Source organism: Equus quagga, chromosome 14 (assembly GCF_021613505.1).
Source record: "Equus quagga isolate Etosha38 chromosome 14, UCLA_HA_Equagga_1.0, whole genome shotgun sequence".
Taxonomy (NCBI): domain Eukaryota; kingdom Metazoa; phylum Chordata; class Mammalia; order Perissodactyla; family Equidae; genus Equus; species Equus quagga.
In genome coordinates, this window is record NC_060280.1 from 52,964,596 (window position 1) to 52,987,405 (window position 22,810).

Below are 22,810 nucleotides of genomic sequence, written 5' to 3' on the forward strand. Positions count from 1 at the left end.
TGTATCAGAACTTACAATTAGGTTACAGTAAAATTTCTGAGGTCTGCAAAATTTTAAATAAGCCAGACTATTTTTGTGTTTTTTGATGGATGCTTGAATTTTTAGAAGTAAAAAGTGTAAGGTAAAACTTTGTGTATACTTTGGCCGTGTGAACCTGCGTACTTCGTATCTGATGTCTCTCAATACATTAACCAGTAATTATCTTGGATTGTGTGTAAAATATACCCACTTACTTTTTTTCTTTTGGCTTTGTGGTGAAAAGCCAAATAAAAATATACTTTCTTATAAAGTAGATATCTTATAATTTATATGATAATGTTGAAATAATAAATATGGATATTTTGTTTTAAATAGGATTTAAATAGTCGGGCACAAGGTGAAGTTACAATCAGAGAAGCTTTACGTGAACTTGATCTTTGGGGAGTTGGAGCAGTATTTACATTGATTGATTATGAAGACAGCCAAAGTCGAACTATCAAGCTGATTAAAGACTGGAAAGATATTGTAAATCAAGTTGGAGATAATAGATGCCTTCTTCAATCCTTAAAGGATTCTCCTTATTATAAAGGATTTGAAGACAAAGTGTCAATTTGGGAAAGAAAACTTGCAGAGTTAGATGAGTACCTACAGAATTTAAACCACATTCAGAGAAAGTGGGTCTATTTGGAACCCATTTTTGGCCGTGGAGCATTGCCAAAAGAACAGACACGCTTTAACAGAGTTGATGAAGATTTTAGGTCAGGAGAACTATATAAGACATATACACTTATGGCAATTTTTTGTTTATATTGTGAGATGTCTAATACAAGTTAATTATTTTTAATTATTTATTTTTAGTATCGTCTGTGTCTTCAACTTCTTTCTCTACTGGATCCTTCTGAGAAGCTATTTTCTCTCATTCAGCCATTTACTTCCTGAACCATTTTGGTCTCGTTTCTGTCTTCACCTATACCTATTGTATAATAGTAATAATTATATTACTAATATATCCCTAATGTTTCCTAAAGTTACCAGTTACTTTTCTGGTGTAAATTCAGTGGGCATTTTTCATTCCTCATTTTACTTTATCTATGACTAGTATTTAAGAGTTGAACATTTCTTCTTTCTTGGAAAGTCTCTTCCCTTGGTTTCTTTGCTGCTGTCCTCTTCTGGTTTTCTGTCCTTAGCCCTCTCTAAACATTTATATGTAGACATTCTCCAGGTTTCAGCCTTGGGTTCTTTTCCAGCTCTCTTTTTAGGTGATCTTAACCACTCTCAGCATCAATTTTCTTCTATTTGCTGAGGTTTCTTCAACTTTTATATGGAGCCCATATTTCTCATCTGAGCTCAAAATGTACTAAATATCCTCAACATGTCAAAACTAAATTCATGAGTTTACCCTCAATTCCCTTCCCACAAATATTTTCTCTTTCTCGTTTCTTTCTCAATAAATGGTACCACCTAATTGCTCAAAGTAGAAACATACTGGATATCTTTGACCTCTCCCTCCACTTGCAAATGCATTAAATTATCAAATTGTGTTGATTCTAACCTACTTTAATCTATTTTAATATATCCTTTATACCTCTGTTTCTTTGATTTTATTCTAAAGTACTTTTGTCATCACTCACTTGGACTTGTGCCTAATCTTTTGACTTATTCTTGTCTTCTCCAATAAGTTTTTCACACAACAACTAGAGTAATACTTAAAAGTTAAGTTTTCTCACTTCTTGCCTTTATTCTTTTAAGTAAAATTTTAAAATGGTTTCCTCTTCTCTAAGGATAAAGCATGATCTGCTCCTTATCCATTTCTCTATCTTTTCTTGTGTTGTTCTCCTTTTTTGCTGTAGTGACTACAGCCTTTAATTTCTCAAACATACCAAGCTCTTTTCCAGGATCTTTCCCGGAAACTATTTCCCTCCTACTCACTGGTTTTTTTTTCTTTTTATTCATCATTCAGATCACAGCTTAAATTACTTCCTCAAAGAAGTCATAGGTTAGGGGTTGCCTTATTAACCACTTTGACAATACTTTGTACTTTTCCTTCTTAGCATTTATCATAATTTTATTTAAATATTTTGAGAAGTTATTTAATATCTTTCTCTGTCACCAGATCATTATCTTTCTGAAGTAGGGCTTAATATTTGTTTAGCTAATGAATGAAATAAGAGACTTTGCAGTATGGGAGGTTAAAAATGGTAATGAGAAATTACTAATTTTTAGGATTATTTATTGGAAGCCTAGTGATATATTGTTGTTATAATAGTGTTACCTCTAGTTTGTTTTAAGCAAGTGAGAAAATAAATGTCTCAGTATCTCTCAGCCAAAACTGTTAAAATAAATGTGAAAATAACTTTTTTTTCTTCTGTAGATCAATAATGACTGACATCAAGAAAGACAATAGAGTCACAAGGTTAACTACGCATGCAGGAATCAGAAATTCTCTACTAACAATACTTGATCAGCTTCACAGATGTCAGAAATCATTAAATGAATTTTTAGAGGCATGTTTTTAAAAAAAATCTTTATGTAATAAATTATACAATACTTTAATATCTTAATTATTTGAAAAGAGAAGTCTATTCTTTCTGTTTTAATTTTTGTTAGGAAAAACGCTCAGCATTCCCAAGATTTTATTTTATTGGTGATGATGACTTATTAGAAATACTGGGCCAGTCTACTAACCCATCAGTGATTCAGTCGCACCTTAAGAAGTTGTTTGCTGGTAAGATTCAACATTTATTCAACAGATATTTGTTGAGTTTCAACTAACTGCCAGGCATAATGTTAGGCTCTTAAGTAGACTATTGAATGTAATACAAGTCGTACACTCAAAGAACTTATAGTTTAGTAGGGGACACAAGCTAGTAAGTTGACAAATATAATATATGACAATTCCTGTGGTTGACATAACTATGTGTGTTATAGCTCTATCTATGAAAGCATTTAGCTCAGTTTTGGGGCATCATAAAACGGTGATGTTTAAAGTGAGATCTGATGAATTTATAAATCTTAGCTTGAAGAAAGATGGAAGGCAGAGGGAATAGGCTCTGCAGAGGCCTGGAGGTGAAGGAGAAGATACCCTTTCATTTTTGAGTTTAAGGTCTTCTAAAAGATGTCCAAGTGGAGCTACTCAATAGACAATTATTGTCAGTAGAGAGACCTAGGATGGAGATGTCAAATTGAAAGTCATCTGTATATAGGTAATAATTAAGCTGTGGGAATAGGTGAGATTACCTGGGGAAAAGTGTAGACTAATAGTGCCAATGCTTTGGTGTTGTTGAGTCACTTTATTTGGGTAATTGCATATGGAATTGGTTCGCTACAAAAATAATGACTGTTATTTTCTGACAATATTTCATTTGTTGGAAAACAGCTACGTTTTTCAAATTAACTTTAAAAGGTAAAAAATTTTCATCATCTTCACTTTTAATCAGGGATTAGCAAACTACAGGCCTACAGGCGAAATCTGGCTCACTGCCTGTTTTTTAAAAATAAAATTTTACTGGAACAGAGCCATGGCCATTATTAGCAATAGCTGCTTTTGTGCTACTGGCACAGAGTTGAGCAGTTGACACAGACATGGTATGGCCTGTGAAAACCTAAGATATTTACTCTCTAGTGCTTTATAGAAGCATTTACTAACCATTGTATATCTGAAGCTGTAAGGTACTTATAAGCATCTGTAACTGTGATTTGGGCTGTGGGAGGTAGTGGAAAGAGCTGTTGAAATCAGAAGGTTTATATTCAAGCTCTCCCTCTACTATTTATTAGTCAGTTATTAATTTACATCTCTGAAATTTAGTTTCCTTCTTTAAATTGGAAATAATAACTTACTGGGTTTTTCTGAAGATCAAAATTAGATAATGTGTTTAAGGTTTTTTTGTATACTATAGGGAATATGCATATATTCCCTATAGTATACATTATTATAGTATAGGATTCCCTTGGAGGAAGGGAGATCCTATTTGCCCTCGTCCTTTCCTCTTGTCTTTTTTGTCTCATATCATTATAAGTGGGATCATCAGTATGTATGCTTATGTACTCATTTGTGTCGGGCTTCTTTTGCTCATCATAATGTTTTCAAGATAGCCATAAATATATTTTATTCCTTTTTATTCCTGGGTAGTATTCCGTTGTTTGACTGTATCACCGTTTATCCATTCATCCGTTGATGGGCATTTGGGTTGTTTACAGTTTTTGGTTATGAAAAGCTATTCTATTGTGTTATGTAATGGAATTAATATAATTCTATTACATCATAACATATATTGTGGGATATGTGTTATACATTATGTGGTAACCATTTGGCATGTCTAATAATTATGTCTTTAATCCTTTCTATTTAAATTCTTGCTTTTATATTATAGGCATTAACAGTGTGTGCTTTGATGAGGAATCGAAACATATAACTGCAATGAAATCTTTAGAGGGAGAAGTTGTACCTTTTAAAAATAAAGTTTTTCTATCAGACAATGTAGAGGTAAGTAATTCTTCTTCAAGTATGAAAATAAAAAGAATTAACTATATGAACTTTGTATCAAAAATAATTTAGTAAATTTGTAAGGTAAAGGTAGCTAATTTAAGCCTTTCAGGAAACTCATATCTTAAAAGATGATTTGTTAGGTTCAGAATGATTTGATATTAAGGAGAATATGGATTTTTAGTCTTTGGAAGGCAGCATGTAATTATGAAAAGAGCCTTTGCTTTGGAGTCAAAAAGACTTGGATATTTATTTTAGCTCCACAACTTATTAACTATGTGACTTAGAATCTCAATTTTCTTGTCTGTAAAATAGGAATTTTACTATCTGTTGCAAAGACTTTCTATTGAAAATTAAATGAGATAACTGGCTTTAAGTATACTATGTAGTGTTTGGAACATAAGTACTCCTAAATCTTAGTTCTTTTTTCTCTTTAAAACATGAGCTGTGTAAGATGACTTAGGTGAACAAGTAAGCTTGAAACTAGGGCATTCATGGAACAACAATTGATTAGTTGGTTCTGCAGGACTGGAAGTAAACTATCAAAGGCCTATTATAGGTATACAACAAAAACTAAAAAGCAATAGGGTGCATCACATTGAATTGTAATTTTCAAGTTCCAAAATTATCTTCCAAGTAGAAGGGGCCATGCCTTATCATGCATGTATCTATAGTTTAGCTAAATGTCTATTTCTGGTTAGACCTCAACGTTTTATTGGATATTGAGTACATAAATCAAGAGATTGAAAGCATAGAAGCTTTGATAAGTAGCTCCTATGTTTGGTGAAGAGTTTTTTTGTTTTGTTGTTGTTGTTTTCCTTTCCTGTAGTTTTGTTGGGACAAGATAAAGAGAGAGAGGAAGAGATTAAGTTTTAGCAGCTGGGCTTGAACAGTTTTGCCAGCAAGGGAAAACTGGAACTCTGGAAGCTCTTGTGATGATTCGCAGAGTAGATGTGCCTTGCACTCTTTAGCTTCAGGGCTTTTGAGCTGGGCAAGGATTCATGCTATTTTCAATACTGGAAAGTGTGTTAAAAAAAAAAGCTAGAACTTAGAGTAAAGTAAGTAATGATGAAAACCTAGTTAAAGTTATGGTTTTTGCCCTTATATTTTATTGTAGACGATACAGTCTTTTAAAATTAAGTAGTGCTTCATAAATACTCATTACTATTTTTATCAGTTGTCATTATTATTTTAACTTTAGTTAATGTTCATTGTTTTATCTCTAATCAAGGGAGTGAAAAAATGTGTTGTTTTGACCTTGAAACAAAGTTTTGTTTGAAGAGGCAGCTTTACTCCCCAAATAATATAGTTCACCCTAATGAAGCAATCCTTTCCTATGATTGCAACTTTCTGAATATGAGATCACTGGGCTTGCATCACTAAGCCAGGGGACTTAGCTAGTCACTTTGACTCTGATTTATTAACCCAACTATCTAATTTGATTTGTCATAATGATGAAATGAATGGATTTTTAAAAAAATGTTCATATTGTATTAGTTTGTATAGATGAAGAGAGTGATAGCTAACCACAAATTTATGAGTTTTCACACTTACTATTATCCCAAAAGGTGAAAAAAATTGTTTTTTCCAAATTATTTATTAATAAAATAAATAGTTACATGCCATGTAACACATTTTGGGAGTGTGAGAGTCAGTAGGAAATTATAATTTGCTTTGCTGAAATAAAAGAATGGGATCTGTCAATAGAGTGTATATTTGTTTTATGATTCATATATATTATTTTCTGATTTTATTTTCAGACTTGGTTAAATGATTTAGCCTTGGAAATGAAGCAAACTTTGAAACAGTTGTTGACAGAATGTGTTACTGCTGGACGAAGTTCTCAAGGTGCAATTGACCCATCCTTGTTCCCTTCACAGGTAAGGGGGCTTGTGTGTGGAATATAGGTAGGCATGGTATCATGGAAAGATCCCTGACCTAGAGGTAAGAAGGTTCAGACAACTGGCATCTTTGTTCTCCTTTTATCTAACAGTTAACATTGACAAATTGCTTAACTTTTGAGTCTCAGTTCCTCAACTATAAAAATGTAAGGGAAGAACTGCGTGATAGTGAAATTCTCTTCTAGCTCCATTAGTTTGTTATATTCCAGATGCTTTCAAGCAGAGGGCATGCTGAGATCTAAGCAACCCACGCCAGTGGGGAATGGAATGGGGAGGGAAAATCAGTCATGTAGTAGCTTCCTGGTTCTAGATGATTAGTCCATCATTGATAGAGAGGCACAGGATCCATAACGGTGTCCCCCATTCCTCCCATGGAATCATTTAAGAGGCTAGAGCTGGCAGGAGTTTAGCAGGGTGTTAGTGTAGGTCTGTAATATAGTCACAGCACTGAACTAGAACATTGGCAAGGAAGCTGAGAGCTGAGTTGCGTGGTGGGTTATAGAGATTGCTGCAGTTCACTGTTCATAGGACCTCACCCCTGAAACACTGGATGATAGATTTGTATCTTACAAAACTTGTTCCAGCCTTATCAAAGTATAGCACTAAGACTTGTGTTAAATATCTGCCTCGTTGAGGGATGTTTATAGCTTGTCGAGACTAACACTACAGGTGTGGGACATCAGGACCTTAGTTCTTAGGGACTCTGAAAGGCAATCAATGAGACATTCTGTGATTTCTCATGGGAAAATCTACCCAACTGCTCAGAGTTCTTTGCTTTTCAGATCAAAACATTTAGTAGCTACTTGAAAAAAAAATTTATGTTGATTCTTTTAAAGCATGAGAAGTTAAATAGGAAGCTTGGAACATTTTAAATTCTGAGCCATTTTATCATTCACGTTATTTTCATCTTTTAGCATTTTGAGTCAAACTAAAATGTGTTTAAAAAACTTGTTAGGTTGTTAGAGAAAAGTAAAAGTAATCATCAATGAATAATAACGCCATTGCAAAGTTAGAGTTCACCTACTTTATTACCTCTAGAAATGTTTCCTAGTACTCTGTCAACTTCCAGATAGGATTTAAATTGACTTAGAGTAAAAGACACAATATTAAACAATCTACAAAAGTAAGAAGTGCATAATAATTGGATTGGGGAAATGACAAATGTATCAGGAAATATACTAGGAGATACAGGCTAAAGAAAGTGGCTGGATTTGTACCTGAACCTTACCTTCTGGGTTCTTGAGCAGTCAAGTAAAAATGTGAATACTAAACATGTAAATAGTTCATTATCTCTGTAAAAATGTGATCTACTAAAAACATAAATAGTTCATTATCTACCAAAACAAAGAATTCCAGTTTATTAGCAGTTAATGCCAAGAAAAAATTATCTCAAGAGCATTTACGTAAGGGTATTGAATGCTATAGCTGTTACATGAATGTTTGATACAGGTTATTATGTATTATTAATTCAGTTCTCTAAAGGCATTTTGTAAGGACCTGAAATAATGTAGAGAAATCACTTTCTGGTCTGGGAGGGAGACAGCGTGGTAGAGTGGAAAGAATCTGGCAGACCTTGCTTCAAGTCCTGTCTTTGTTAGTTATACTCTGAGTGATTCTTTTTGACACCTAGTTAAGAGGGCGTAATAATACCTACATTTCCAACTCATTTTGAAGGTGTAATCATATGATGTTTGCAGAGCACCCTTAGTGACGATTACATTTTAGCTAATTAACAATGTTAGTGCCTGTCCAGATATCTTAATGGTAATGTGACTTGAGAATCAGCCAAGACTGTATCTCGACTATCATTTCTGTTAGCCTCTCAAAGAAACTATTTAGTAGACTTAAAAATTGAGATTATTGATGTGCATTTATAATACAGAAATTCAGTAGTAGTACCTGAAAGGAAATCCATGTATATGAGTATTAGTTTGGAGCTGGCAAGTAAACATTTTCATATGAAAATTAAAGAGCAAAGTCTTTTCTCATAAAGCAGATTTGGATCTGCTAATTTCATCATATATGTGATTAAAGAGGACTTTGGGTTTTGTATTAACTATGGGAGATGACTTTTCCCTGGAAAAAGTTACTAATTGGCTTTCTCTTCCATTAAAGCACCTTAATATGATGTTTATACAATGTTTAAGTTAGAGCAAGACAGCTCTTAGCCTGTTATGTTAAGTTATAAAATGTATGTGTAGATAATTAAATGTGTTAGTCTGATAGAGACATTTCATGATACTCATCTGAATGCTGAAAGGTATATATCAGAAAAAATCTATTCAATAGTAATTTGTCAGTGAGTTTAGTGTTTTTATATGATGATGGATCATGTCTTTAGATAAAGGAGGATACTGGTTTTCCTTGTTTGTTTAAGAACTGTATCAAACTATTTTAACGTAAGTATTCAAAGGCTGTGTTTAAATGGATAATTTACTTCATCAGTAGCCTTGCTATATTGGTACTGTGACAGAAAGCCTCAAGCATTGTTAACATTTCATGTTTTATATAACTATAAAGATATCTGTCTTGATCTATAGCTAGTTTCTGTTTGTAAGTATTAAATTGAACGCTTGAGACAGATCTTAAGATAAAATTGGAATTTTCAAATTGTAGACTTCATAGTATATTGAGAAATTATTTTGGAATGCTAGAAGATTACCCTTCTATTAAATAAAATGCATCATACTCTGATATCTTTGCATCCTACTGGTTGAAAAGAAGCCATTTATGAGGAGAGTCAAGGGAAGAAAGTACAAAGGCCCTTCGGTTACAATAACCTCAGTGGGTTCTAAGAGCAGAAAATGGCCCTATAGAAGAATAGTAGGAGATGAGTTCTGAGAAGTGCGCTTGGGCTGCATCACACAACGCTCTTTCTATGAATGTATTCCTCTATTTATATTTGAGGTGCCAGAAAGACATTGAAGTAGAGCGATCCAATATACAATTAGAAATTTGGGGAAAAAAAGGTGTCTCTCCTTAAATTTATAAAATATTTCTAAGTAAATTCACCCTTTAAAAATAATTATTCTCTTTATTCATTAGATATTGTGCTTGGCGGAGCAGATTAAATTCACTGAAGACATAGAAGATGCTATCAAAGATCATAGTCTTCATCAGATTGAAACACAACTGGTGAATAAGTTAGAGCACTATACTAACATTGACACAAGTTCTGAGGATCCAGGGAATATTGGTATGGAAAAATATTCCATTTTCTGCCTATTTTTGGGTTATTGGAACATTTTTTTGATATTCTATCTTAATTTATCCATTGTGTTTTTGGCTGTATATTTGTCTATCTATGTATCTATCAATCAATCATCTATGTATTTTGGAAGTTATGTTAAGAATTACAATATACATACTTTTATATTGTGCTTAGAATCAATAATTTCCTACTTTAAATGGAATGTAGAAACTACTTTAAATGGAATGTAGAAAGCTTACCACCATATAGGCTTTTTATCTTCCTATTTTTTATGTTGTAGTTGTCTTATATATTACATCTACATTCATTGAAAGCTCCATGAGATTATGTTATAATTTTTGCCTTTAACCACCCATCATATTTTAAAGGACTCAGGAAAAAATAGTCTGTTATATTTACCTAGATGCTTACCATTTCTTGTCCTTCCTTCAAGTTTCCTTTTGGTATCATTTTCCTTATGTTTGAAGAACTTCCTTTAGTGTTTTTTTTAGAGAAGATTTGCTGACTGAATTCTCATAGATTTTCTTCATTTGAGAATGTCTTTATTTCACCTTTATTGTCTTATGTGAATTGAGATTTTTTTGTTTTTTTGCATGTTAAGTGATTTTGGATTGTATCCTGGACATTTTGAATATTGCCTTATGAGAATCTGAGTCTTGTTTGAATCCTGTGGATAATGTTGATACTTTTCTGTTAGCAATTGCTCTTGTTGGGTTCAGGCGACAAGTTCCAGCCAGCCTGCTGTGGGTCTGTTCTGTTTTTAGTCTTGGCAATACTGTTCAGATCTATCCCACGTGTGTGCCACCTAGTGGTCAGTTCTCAGTCTCTGGTTTGACGTTTAGGTTGAGATCTCTTTCACAGTTTGGAGGTGAGCCCAGGAGTTCATAAACAAATTTATAGGGTCTCTTTTTTAATCTTCTCCCTCTCCATGATCTTCCCAGTATTTTGCAGTTCCCTTGGACTCCTGTTTTGGTCCTCTTGCCAGAAATCTTGGGTATCATGTACTTTACTCTCTCCTTCACACTTTCTGTGACTGCACCCATGTCTTGAGCCAATTGATAGGAGATTAGAGAGAGGAAAAGGGCAGTTGGGATTGTCTTGCTCTCTTGGGATCACAGCTCCTCTGATTTCAAAGGAAAGTTCCCTTCCCTTAGAGTTTTAAGTGTTTTTAGGTCTCAGCTGCCAGGGCTGTAGCTACCTGGAGACTCCTTTTCTGCTTCTCAAGCTTGAGCTAGAGGCCTTCTCTGGGAGCTCTCTCTGTCTACGCCAGTCTGGGTTTCTGGCTGCCTTGGGTTCAGGCTTAGGAATACCAGAGAGGAAAGAAAAAGAAAAAGGTAAATTAGCCACTGGTTTGGTGGCACTTCTAATTCTGATCTTATCCAAGTTGCCTAATACTCTACTTTTCAGAGTCATAAGTAGCAGTTCGGTGCATGCTGTTTGTGTTTTATACTTGTGTTCAGAGGGAGAGACTGGTTGGACTGCACTAACTTCCTTGCGTAAGGAACCGGAACCCCTCTCCTGTTGAATTTTGGTACCTTAGTTTTCACACATGAAATTCTTATTTCTTACTAGAGAATTTGACATTTTTTTTGACTTGCGTGGTTTATATTACTGTACCATTCAAATGCATCATGAAATTACCATTTAAATTCAGTAATAAATCACCTGTACCCATATAATCCTAAAGTACATAAATCACAGGCTAACATTTTCTCCAATTATTTGTATTTGTGTACAGAATCTGGCATTCTGGAGCTTAAACTTAAAGCACTAATTCTTGATATTATTCATAATATTGATGTGGTAAAGCAGTTAAACCAAGTTCAAGTTCATACAACTGAAGACTGGGCTTGGAAAAAACAAGTTAGATTCTACATGAATAGTGATCACACATGTTATGTTCAAATGGTGGATTCTGAACTTCAGTATACTTATGAGTATCAGGTATGACTTGTGGCAGAAGTGTTTTATTTTTCCAGTTAGAAATTATTTACTTTAAAGGAAATTTTCTATTAGATGAAAGAATTATTTTTCTTTCAGTTGTAACTTGGAAGAATTTTTTTGTGTGTTACTGTCTTGTTTCTATTTCATCATAGTTAAAAAGATGTTACATTGGAAAAAATAAAAAATCATTCTATTTACAAAAAAGTTAAAGTAATCTCAGTGTTGTACTGAATTCTCTAAAGGTACCTTTTTATAGAGTAGCGTTTATACAGAATTTGAAATGTTTCTTTAATCCAAGGAGAATTGAATATAGACAACCTCAATGGAAGCAATTTGGTTTGTGCCTCCTTATGCAAGGCCAAAATTAGTGTAATGGTAAATATGCTAAAATTTGTTTACTAAATGTTTTCAGTTTGTAAGGTAAAAGAATTTTCAAACAAATAACCTAATTCATGTAATCTATTCTCAAAAAAAAATCCAGCTGTATCCTCTCTGCCTTTTTCCATCATAATGAATCAATCATCAGAATATATTTGACAATTATGTTAATAAGCATATGTCAGGAGAGTTGCCAGCTGGGTCTTTCCAAAAGGAAATGTATTTTGAGACCCGAATCTGTCTATCTAAATTAAGGAAAAGGTCTGTAAACTGCAGCCAGAATTGGAATCTCTTGTCCCTAAAATTTAGTAGAAATTTTGAGAATTATTTGATGTTAAAATTATTAATATTATAATGAATTTTTCAAATTAATTATGCTTTGAGGCCTCTAAATAGTTCTGATTTATGAAGATCATAAGATTCAGGGAAATAATTTACATGAATTTTAAAATACCAAATGGAGTGATTATTGTATAACAGATTTTTGGATTTGTTTGCCCTAGAAGTACATCTTTGTGCCACTGTCAAGAAACTGAGAGAGCGTTTGGAAAACCCAACAGTATATTAATTGAGGACAGAATAAAATACATGCTTGAGAAATAACTAAGTTTAATTCCAGTTTGTGCTTTAGAAAGTTTCTTTGACTAAAAAAATATTTTGGGTATTTTTCCAAGTTAAAAACTTTAACTTATTTTTTGCCTTTTTAGCTTTTTAACTAGAATCTCACCCCATATAAATATATGTAAATGTTGAATAGAAGGTGACTATTTGAACTTTGTACTTCCCTTGTGTAGGGTAATGCTCCCAAGCTGGTTTATACTCCATTGACGGACAAGTGCTACCTAACTCTCACTCAAGCCATGAAGATGGGGCTTGGAGGAAATCCTTATGGACCAGCTGGAACTGGAAAAACTGAATCAGTGAAGGCTTTAGGTGGACTTCTTGGAAGACAAGTTTTAGTTTTTAATTGTGATGAGGTAAAATAAATAATTATAAAACCATATAATAGTGTGTTTAGTTATATGTTTAGATTAGTTTTCATGTACTTATATATGAAACACTATTTTCAAATCACTCTACTTTTAAATCACTTGAAACAGAACTTGTTTTATTTGGAAAGTAAAATGTGTACTTTTCAGAACACTTTCACATGAATTATTTTGTCTATTCCTTGAAACCACCCTGGTTCTGAAAGAGGAGCTATTTAATCTTTACTTAAAAAAGAGAAAAAGAGGCAAAGATGAGTGAAATGATTTTCTTCTCAGGAAATGGCATAAAGTATTAAATTATTACTAAAGATTTTAGTGATTTTTTAATGAATATAATTTTTATTGTTATTTTTAAGGGCATCGATGTGAAGTCAATGGGACGAATATTTGTTGGTTTGGTGAAGTGTGGGGCCTGGGGTTGTTTTGATGAATTCAATAGACTGGAAGAATCTGTACTGTCAGCAGTTTCTATGCAAATCCAGACAATTCAAGATGCTTTGAAGAATCATAGAACAGTTTGTGAACTGCTTGGCAAGGAGGTATAGAATGTTGGGAATTTAAAGAATTAAAATATTTTATAAGACTTTGCGTTACTCATACTCATGCAAATTTTCTATCTTTATTTCTCCTGACACTCCTCTTTCTAATCTGTGACCAGTGTGTTAAGCCTTTTTACCTGTGAATTGTCTCTGAGGTTTCTCACTCTTTTTTGGTCCCACTTCTATGATTCATCTTCAAACTTTCCATATTGAATGATTTAGTTATAATAATATTTGCTAGCATTTATTGAGCACTTACTCTGTGCTGGCACTGTGTGTATTGCTTTAATGTATTTTCTCATTTAATGCTCTCCATAATACTTGAGGAAAGTACTGTTATATCTTTTCTACTTTATGGATGGGGAAACCAGGGCTTGATAAGTTAAGAGTAAGTAGTGGAGCTGTGAATGGAACACCGGTCTGTCTAATTCTGAAGCTCATGTTTTTAATCACTATTCTATATGAATCTTAAAACAATAAGCACTTAGCTGTTCTTCTGTTCCTTACTCCTCCACATAGGTGATAAATATGTGTCATTAGAACATAAACTTATTTGTATAGAAAATGTAACTTTATATGTAATGTATAATGCTGAGCACACTGAGAGTTAAAAGAACTGTGAAATTAATCCTCTTATCCATAATAACCTTTTCACAATACAAGTTTTTCAGGGTAGACCAAGAAAAGTAAGACCAGTTCTAAATTGTTAACATGTTATTTACATTATGCTTAAACTCTTTCTTCACGAAGAAAAACTAAGTTTTTACCTCTCTGCCATCCAAATTTATTTCCTTTCATATTCATTTTTTTTTTCTTTCCTCCTTTTACAAAGCAAGAGCTGTCCATTCTCCCAGCCAATTCTAATCTTTCTACCTATGCTTAGGAATCTGCTTCCCAGGGACTTCTCTTAGTTATCTCCTCTGCCATAGTTTCAGCCTTTCTCCTCTATCCATTGCTTGTTGGCTTTTAAACATAATCACATCTTTCCCTTCTTAGTAATATATAATATTGTATTATATATAATAATGTTAGAATATTTAATATAATTAAACATAAGCAAACCTTCCCTTACTTCATCTTTCCTTCCAAGCAGCTCTCTTTCTCTTTTCTTTCTTCATAGCTAGGTTTTTCTACTCTAGGTGTTTCTACTTCCTAATTGCCCGTTCATTGTTTACACATTCTAATTTAGCTTCTATTTTCAGTGTTTTGTTGAAAATGCTCCTGCTAGGTACTCTTATGATATTCTCCTCTTCCCTGTCATAGCGTTTATCACATTATGATTGCTTCTCTGTAATATTCAATATGCTACATTTAAGCTCCAGAAGGCTATAAACTATTACTGACTTTAGTTGAGAGTTGTGTTGTCTCTGTGTTCTTAGCAAAGTGCCTAATACAAGGAAAGCTTTTAGTAAATGTGTTGAATGAATGGACAGACCTTCGAACTAGTACCATCTCTTACATTTTCAGCCTCAAAAATCTGATTACAAAGAACCTCTGTAAAGTAGTGTAGTTGGTAAAGAATTTATTATATGTTGAGTAAGGAGTTGTTTAGCACAGTAGCAGTTACATTTTGTTAAGGTGTAAGATTTTGTGTAGAAATATGTCACAATAAATTTCTATTGGCACTATATTTTATAGTTTCAAATATTTGATACCTATATTTTAAATTAATATTTCAGGTAGAAATAAATTCTAATTCTGGAATTTTTATCACTATGAATCCTGCTGGAAAAGGTTATGGAGGAAGACAAAAACTGCCTGATAATCTTAAACAGCTTTTCAGGCCAGTAGCCATGTCTCGTCCAGACAATGAGCTTATTGCAGAAGTTATTCTCTATTCAGAAGGCTTTAAAGATGCTAAAGTATTGGGAACAAAGTTGGTAGCTATCTTCAATTTATCTAGGTGAGTTTTTTTTTAAATAGTTTTATATTTTGTGGTTCCAATGATTGATTATGGTTATTAGTGACCATTTTTCACATTTGTTCAATTTACCTTTTCAATGATTTTCATATTGGTGATTGTATTGTAGTGAAGGTGTTGATAGGAAAGATTTTAATTTGAAAAATAAAAACATTTGGCTCAAAATTACTTGGTTTTTTAAAATACTATTAACTTGGTCTCACTTTTTTTTTTTTAAAGATTTTTATTATTTTCTTTTTCTCCCCAAAGCCCCCCGGTACATAGTTGTGTATTCTTCGTTGTGGGTCCTTCTAGTTGTGGTATGTGGGACGCTGCCTCAGCGTGGTCTGATGAGCAGTGCCATGTCCGCGCCCAGGATTCGAACCAACGAAACACTGGGCCGCAGGCAGCGGAGCGCACGAACTTAACCGCTCGGCCACGGGGCCAGCCCCTTGGTCTCACTTTTTGATGCAAAATATTTTTATTGTAGTGTTCCAGCTGAATGACACTTATCAAACTAATTTACCAGTTGACCACTCAAAACCTACTATTTTTTGGAGGAAATCTTTTACAGTTGTTCTTTATCTTGTTTCTAGTAATAGAGATTGACTTTTAGCTTTGGGAAACCCAGAATTCTAGTCCATATCACTTAAGAGATAGTGAGAACTAAAGTGTCAGAGATTGAGAGCAAGATGGATTGTTTAACAACTTTAGGAATAAAGGTAACAGGTAATTGTCATTTGGTGTCTTCATTAAGATAATTAGCCAGTTCATGAAAGGTTTATCCTGATCTTTGAGAACCATCCATCTTCAGCATTTTACTTGAGTGATCGTTGTGTGATTGGTTCCTTTATGTAAATTAGTGGAGCGCATTTCTGTGTGTAAATAGTTATATTCTGCTTTTCTTTGGATATTATGATAAAAAGAATTTCTTATAGCTATTTGAGGCTTTTTGATTTCCATGTCTTTACTTAAGGGAACTTTTGACACCTCAGCAGCATTATGATTGGGGTTTGAGAGCTTTGAAGACAGTTCTGAGAGGAAGTGGAAATCTTCTTAGACATATGAAGAAATCTGGCATTAAACAGAAAGGTATGATTCATTATTCCAAATATAATCTTATTTTTTTAAATGTTTTAATGTAGAATAGTTTTAGATGTACAGAAAAGTTATAAATATAGTATAGAGGGTTTCTGAATACACTGCTTCCAGTTTCTCCTATTGTTAATATCTTACATGAATATGGTGCATTTATCACAACTAATGAACCAATATTGATACATTATTTTTTAACTAAAGTCCATACTTCATTCAGATTTTCCCTAGTTTTTACCTAATGTCCTGTCATAAATTTTAAATGTGCATTAAATATTAGATAGTTGTGATATTTGGAGGAATAGTCTAATCCACTTCTTCTCAATCTTTAATGTGCATTAGAATCACATAGAGGCTTGTTAAAACACAGATTGTTGCACTCCACCTCCAAAATTCCTGATTTAGTAGGTCTGGAGTAGAGCCTGAGAATTTGTCTAGTCTTCAAACAAGAACAGGGACCTTAGAAATATGTGAGGATTTTCTCTTTCAAAGAGATAGTATATCAAATAAGATTACTCTTTAAAAAAAAAATCTTAATATTACCAAAAATACCTTTTAACTTTAGAATAACTTTAGATTTACAGTAAAGTTACAAAGATAGCATTCCCATTGTTTCTTCTTTTATTTGCCAAAACTAAGAAACTGAAGCTGGTATATTAGTGTTGGCTTCAGACTTCATTTGGATTTCAAATATTTTATCATTAATGCCCTCTTTCTGTTCCATGGTTGAGTCTAGGCTGCCACATTGCATTTAGTTGTCCTATCTCCTTAGTCTTCTCTGCCTTATGACGGTTCTCAGTCTTTGTTTTCATGACCCTGACAGTGTTCAAGTGTACTAGTCAAATATGTAGACTCTTCCTCAATCTGGGTTTTTTTCTGATGTTTTTCTTATGATTAGATTGAGTTATGAGTATTTGAAAAGAAAATCACAGAGGTGGAGTGCCCTTCTCATCACATCATGTCGATGGGTACATGATAACCGCATGACATCTTGGTGATGTTTCCTTTCATCTCTTATCTTAGTGTTTGTCAGTTTTCTCCACTGTAAAGTTATTATTTTCCCCTTTCCTTACTCTATCCTTTGAAGGCTGGTTACTAAATCTAGCTCACTTTCAAAGTGGGGAGGCAAGGATTAATCTCTGCATCTTAGAGGGGAGGGTATCTGCATATCAGTACAGACTCATGTATATTTTATTATACTTTATCACCTTTTTTCCCCACTTACATAAAATAAATGATTTCCCTCACCAATGGATGTGTGCCTTTATAACATGCTGACTATTGAGCCTATTCTGGTTGCTATTAAAAACTAAGTTAAGGGGCTGGCCTGGTGGTGTAGTGATTAAGTTCACTTGTTCTGCTTTGGTGGCCTGGGATTTGCTGGTTTGGATCCCGGGTGCAAACTTAGCACCGCTCATCAAGCCATGCTGTGGCAGGTGTCCCACATATAAAATAGAGGAAGGTGGGCATGGATGTTAGCTCAGGGCCAGTCTTCCTCAGCAAAAAGAGAAGGATTGGTGGCAGATGTTAGCTCAGGGCTAATCTTCTTCCAAAAAAAAAACACCTAAGTTAAAACACTGAAAAAAAGCCAGCATAGAAGAAAGAACTACATGAAATTACCTATTTGGACTTTAAATGACCAAAATATTCATCTTAAAAAAGGAAGCTACCTCAGCTCTATTATTAGGTTGGCATATGCCAGGGCAGATATAGTTATTTGGTGAAATACTTTAATTACTATTTTCCAATTGTATATCTCTGGTAACTTTTAAGAAATATTTAAACCATACCTGTGGTAAATAAGGGTGGCTTATTTATGAGTTCAGTGCATGATATAAACTGTAGTGCAACCAAGCCTCTTTATATGTACCTAAAATGGAAATATTAGACAATTATAGAGAAATACCAGACTAAAAATAGTTTTTTGCCTGTATGTGTATATATTATTAATCAGCACTTAATATCCTTGAAAAAATAAGAATCTGGCAATGATATTAGCATTTACATTTGGTTTAAGAATGGATTTATGAACCAGTTTTGAGCAAGGCTGATCAAAGATTGTTGCTCAATTTGTTAGTTTTTAGTCTTAGGACATAAAATGTCTGGGAGGCAATATTGGTATATTTGGACAGATACATGAATTTAGAATTAGTTGCTCTGGGCTGTACTACTTACTGCTCTGCTCTCTCAGATAAGTCATTTAAACATTAGAGAGTTAATGTTCTCATATGTAAAATTAGAATAATAATAGTAATACTTCCTTCCTTATTTTATGCAGTTGTTATAAGCATCTCATCAAAATGGTAAAGTACTATGCAAATATAGGTGATAATGATTTTTATTATTAATTAAAGTCTGGGTACCCTGGATTCAAATTCTGTAGAAAACAGTCTGTAACTCTACTTAGCAATACTTATTTTTCAGCAAAGGTAGTAAGGTAAGCTTACCAATTCGCATGATAGCATATGTCTTTAAATGTTACTAAATTCTAGTGCATCATTTAATTACTAATAATGCATATCACGCCACTTAAAAACTGTTTTTATAGTCATTAAATTCATATCTAATAATTTTAAAATGAAACTTTTTCTCTAGTTAATGAAAGTCATATTGTGGTACAAGCATTGAGGCTAAATACAATGTCAAAGTTTACATTTGCTGACTGCACTCGGTTTGATGCGCTGATTAAAGATGTGTTTCCTGGAATTGACTTTAAAGAAGTAGAATATGGTGAACTGAGTGCTGCGTTAAAGCAAGTCTTTGAGGAGGCCAATTATGAAATCATACCCAATCAGGTAACTATGAAGAATATTTCATAACATATTGATCCTTTCTCCTAGTTAATTCCTTATTAACTGTCTTTATCCTTCAACCTTTCTTTCGTCTGTCAATTTAAATCTCACTTGCTCAGGAAAGCCTTCCCTGATCTTCAAGTCCAAATTTAGGTCCCTTTTTTATGTGCTTTCATTACTCTTTTTCTATAAACTTGTTTAATGTTTAATTGTATATTTGAGTAATATTGATTCTCCCACCCCAGACAGTAGTCCCCATGAAAGGCAGGATATATGTCTATTTTTGCTCACCATTTTATTCCTAGTGTCTGCTATAGAGTCTGGCATGTAATAGAGCCATCATATATATTTTTGATAATTCATTATATATGATTTAGTTTCACTTTGACAGTTTCTTAGAAGAATTTTTTTTAAGCGGTTTATTAATGTAGCAAAAATACGTGTTCAAAATGAACACTTTTCCCTCAGGTTTTTTGGGAGAGATGCCGGATATAAATGAATGAATAAACAAGTGAATAAAATAATGAATATAATATATTTGAATGAATGAGTGAAGAAAATAACATATTGTATTGTCAGATAGCTTGGAAAGCATACTTGTTTCTTTTAAAGAAATATTAGATTTAAAGATCACATTGTAAATGTGTTCAGATTTATTTAAGTATTCTTTTATTCAAGGCTTTATCTTCCACTGAAGAAATCAAGGGCTGAATTTGTATGTTTGGAATAGAGCAACTGTTATAGAATGAGAGCAGAACTGTGTATGATTGTACATTATACATCATATATGAACATATCTCTTTTTTCACTAGATCAAGAAGGCTTTAGAATTGTATGAACAATTACGCCAGAGGATGGGAGTTGTTATTGTTGGTCCAAGTGGTGCTGGAAAATCAACTCTTTGGAGAATGTTAAGGGCAGCACTTTGTAAAATTGGCAAAGTGGTAAAACAATATACCATGAATCCCAAAGCTATGCCTAGACGTCAATTATTAGGCCATATTGACATGGATACAAGGGAATGGTCTGATGGTGTTTTGACAAATAGTGCTCGCCAAGTAGTTCGAGAACCTCAAGGTTGGTGTCTGTTGTGTGATTCATTGTTTTACTTTATAGTTTTTAGAAGATGATAGAACTGGTCTATAATGCTATCCTTATCAAGTCTAATACATGTCCATAAACTGCCTTATAATAATGTACGCTGATAGTTTACTTTGGAGGGACCCAAGACATGCTATCATTTTGACCTATACTCTATAGCATCTTTTATTATAATAGAAACTCAGAGTAATCTGGATGAATTGTAATTCACAACTAGATTAATTTACTGGATAAATATAAAATCTTTGATTTTGAATCAATATCATAATGCCTTATAGATACGCAAGATGACAAATTTTTATTTGGGATTAAAATTGGTGTGTGTGTGAACACTGTTAACTTAGTTTGAATATAGAGTTTTGAATAATTTTGAAAATTTAGGTTGTAAGACAGTAGTATATTTCTTGGTCTAAATTTTTTCGCTTGGTGTTTAAGACAATTTTGGTCAGAATCTGAGAAGACTCCCTACTTTTTGTTAGGTCATAATTTAGTTAATAGTTTTTTTTTTTTTTTTTTCCAGTGAGTGGAAGCTATAGAACTCTAAGACACTGGAAGAGATTTTCAATGTAGTTTCTTCATTTTGAATGTAGTCAGTGATAGCATGCTAGGTAAAAGCCAGATGTTACCTGTACTTGTTTCTCATAGTTTTATTGGTGATATTTTCCTCTTTGAATTGTTTAAAAGGTCCAAGTACAAGTTGAAATGACTCTCATTTTATGAAGGATAGATAAAAACGTTTGTCTCTGGAAAGACTTGTACACAACTTGTTCACTGCTTCTCCCCGTTGAGGGCATCTTTTTATATATCAAAGAAATTGAAGAGTGGTGAATTTTTATTTCTCATTTAGGGCACTAAAAAGTAGGTTTCCTATATTTTCTAAAAGAGATATTACATACAAGCATTCATATATTCTTATGACATGGTAGAAGACAAAAGGCTGAAGAATATCTCGCAAGGTTATGGGAATAGACATACCTAAGTCTTGCATACTATGTTTTCTTTTAGTGAGATTCCAGTTCTGTATGATCATTGATAAATAGAGCATTATCACATGGTATGTAACTGAGTCTTTGGCCAGCTGAGCCAGGATTGCCCATGGGTTCTCCAGCACGTTTGTAGGACAGATTCACTTGAAAAATTTCAACATCTTGTTCAACATTTTGTTTTTTATATTCATCTTCAGTAATATAAAATAATACCTATGGAAATCACTTCTAAAGAATAAGAGATAATTGTTTTATTCTTTATTTTTAATTATTATGACAATGTATTTTTATTTTATTTCCACTTTTTTGGTTTGAAAATAGACGTCAGCTCATGGATAATCTGTGATGGTGATATTGACCCTGAATGGATAGAATCTCTGAATTCTGTTCTGGATGATAATCGACTACTCACTATGCCCAGTGGAGAAAGGATTCAGTTTGGCCCAAATGTTAACTTTGTATTTGAAACTCATGATTTAAGTTGTGCCTCGCCAGCCACAATATCTAGAATGGGAATGATCTTTCTTAGGTAAACCATAAGAGCATTTGCACGCATATTATTTTAGTTTCTTAGCTCAGTGAAATAACTATATATGAATAATTTATAAATATTTGTTTTCCTCCTTTTTGATTAACTTCTTTTCTTTTTGTTAGGTTTTAATTGATTCAGAGAGTTCCTGTTTTATTGCAATTGAATTATTTAGTTGATCACAATTTCTAAATAATTATTTTTGTTTGCTTAAGTGAAATAGCAAGTATTTAATTTGTTTTCTTTTTTCTATTTTATTTAAATGTTATAATTGACTTTAGAGAAGTGAACGTACTGGTTTTGAGCTAGAGGCTAAGAATTTAAAGCTAAGTAGCAATATTTCAATCAAAGAATCTTGGATTCATAGAATTTTAGGGCTAACCTAGGTTTAATAGGTCCTATGGTCCAACTTTTAATTTTAGAAATTGGAAACCTCTTTACTTAATATTTTCTTTCCTATTCAGTGTATTTGGAAAAGGCTTTACAGAAATGAATAATAAACTAATGTTAGATATCATGTACAATAGTCACATACCAGAACATGGACATTTGAGCCAATTTCATTTTCCAAAATGAGTAATTAGTTTTCTTTTACTTTTTTATTTATGTTTTAGAATTTGATAATTTATATGTAAAGTGCTTTACTCTTTTTGGGGCCTTTTGAAGCTGTGTTAGGTCTTATATGACACATGATAGTGCTATCAAGTTGGTTCAAATTGTTTCTAATATTATTTAATCACTTTCTTCTTTGATAGTATTGTAGGAAACATTTATATTTAAACTAGTCATGAACTCCAATTAATATTTTGAAGTATTAATTATTAAAAAATATAGCAGGGGCCGGCCTAGTGGCGCAGCAGTTAAGTTCGCACATTCCGCTTTGGTAGCCTAGGGTTCACAATCCCAGGTGCGGACCTATGCACTGCTTATCATTCCCTGCTATGGAGGCATCCCACATATAAAAAAATAGAGAAAGATGGGCA

General features: G+C 33.1%; 1 protein-coding gene across 6 annotated transcripts in view; it reads left to right on the forward strand.

The window, feature by feature from the left end:
• Positions 1 to 22,810, forward strand: part of DYNC2H1 (dynein cytoplasmic 2 heavy chain 1) — a 289,228-nt gene that overhangs the window by 38,824 nt on the left and 227,594 nt on the right. For all 6 annotated transcript variants that reach the window (XM_046637538.1, XM_046637540.1, XM_046637542.1 and 3 more), the window contains 14 exons: positions 355 to 737; positions 2,351 to 2,483; positions 2,587 to 2,704; positions 4,350 to 4,462; positions 6,223 to 6,342; positions 9,409 to 9,559; positions 11,313 to 11,518; positions 12,691 to 12,873; positions 13,242 to 13,424; positions 15,104 to 15,327; positions 16,301 to 16,416; positions 19,015 to 19,214; positions 20,024 to 20,288; positions 21,620 to 21,827. In XM_046637538.1, coding sequence (XP_046493494.1) covers positions 355 to 737; positions 2,351 to 2,483; positions 2,587 to 2,704; positions 4,350 to 4,462; positions 6,223 to 6,342; positions 9,409 to 9,559; positions 11,313 to 11,518; positions 12,691 to 12,873; positions 13,242 to 13,424; positions 15,104 to 15,327; positions 16,301 to 16,416; positions 19,015 to 19,214; positions 20,024 to 20,288; positions 21,620 to 21,827 — 2,603 coding nt within the window. The remainder of the gene's footprint in view (positions 1 to 354; positions 738 to 2,350; positions 2,484 to 2,586; positions 2,705 to 4,349; positions 4,463 to 6,222; positions 6,343 to 9,408; positions 9,560 to 11,312; positions 11,519 to 12,690; positions 12,874 to 13,241; positions 13,425 to 15,103; positions 15,328 to 16,300; positions 16,417 to 19,014; positions 19,215 to 20,023; positions 20,289 to 21,619; positions 21,828 to 22,810) is intronic.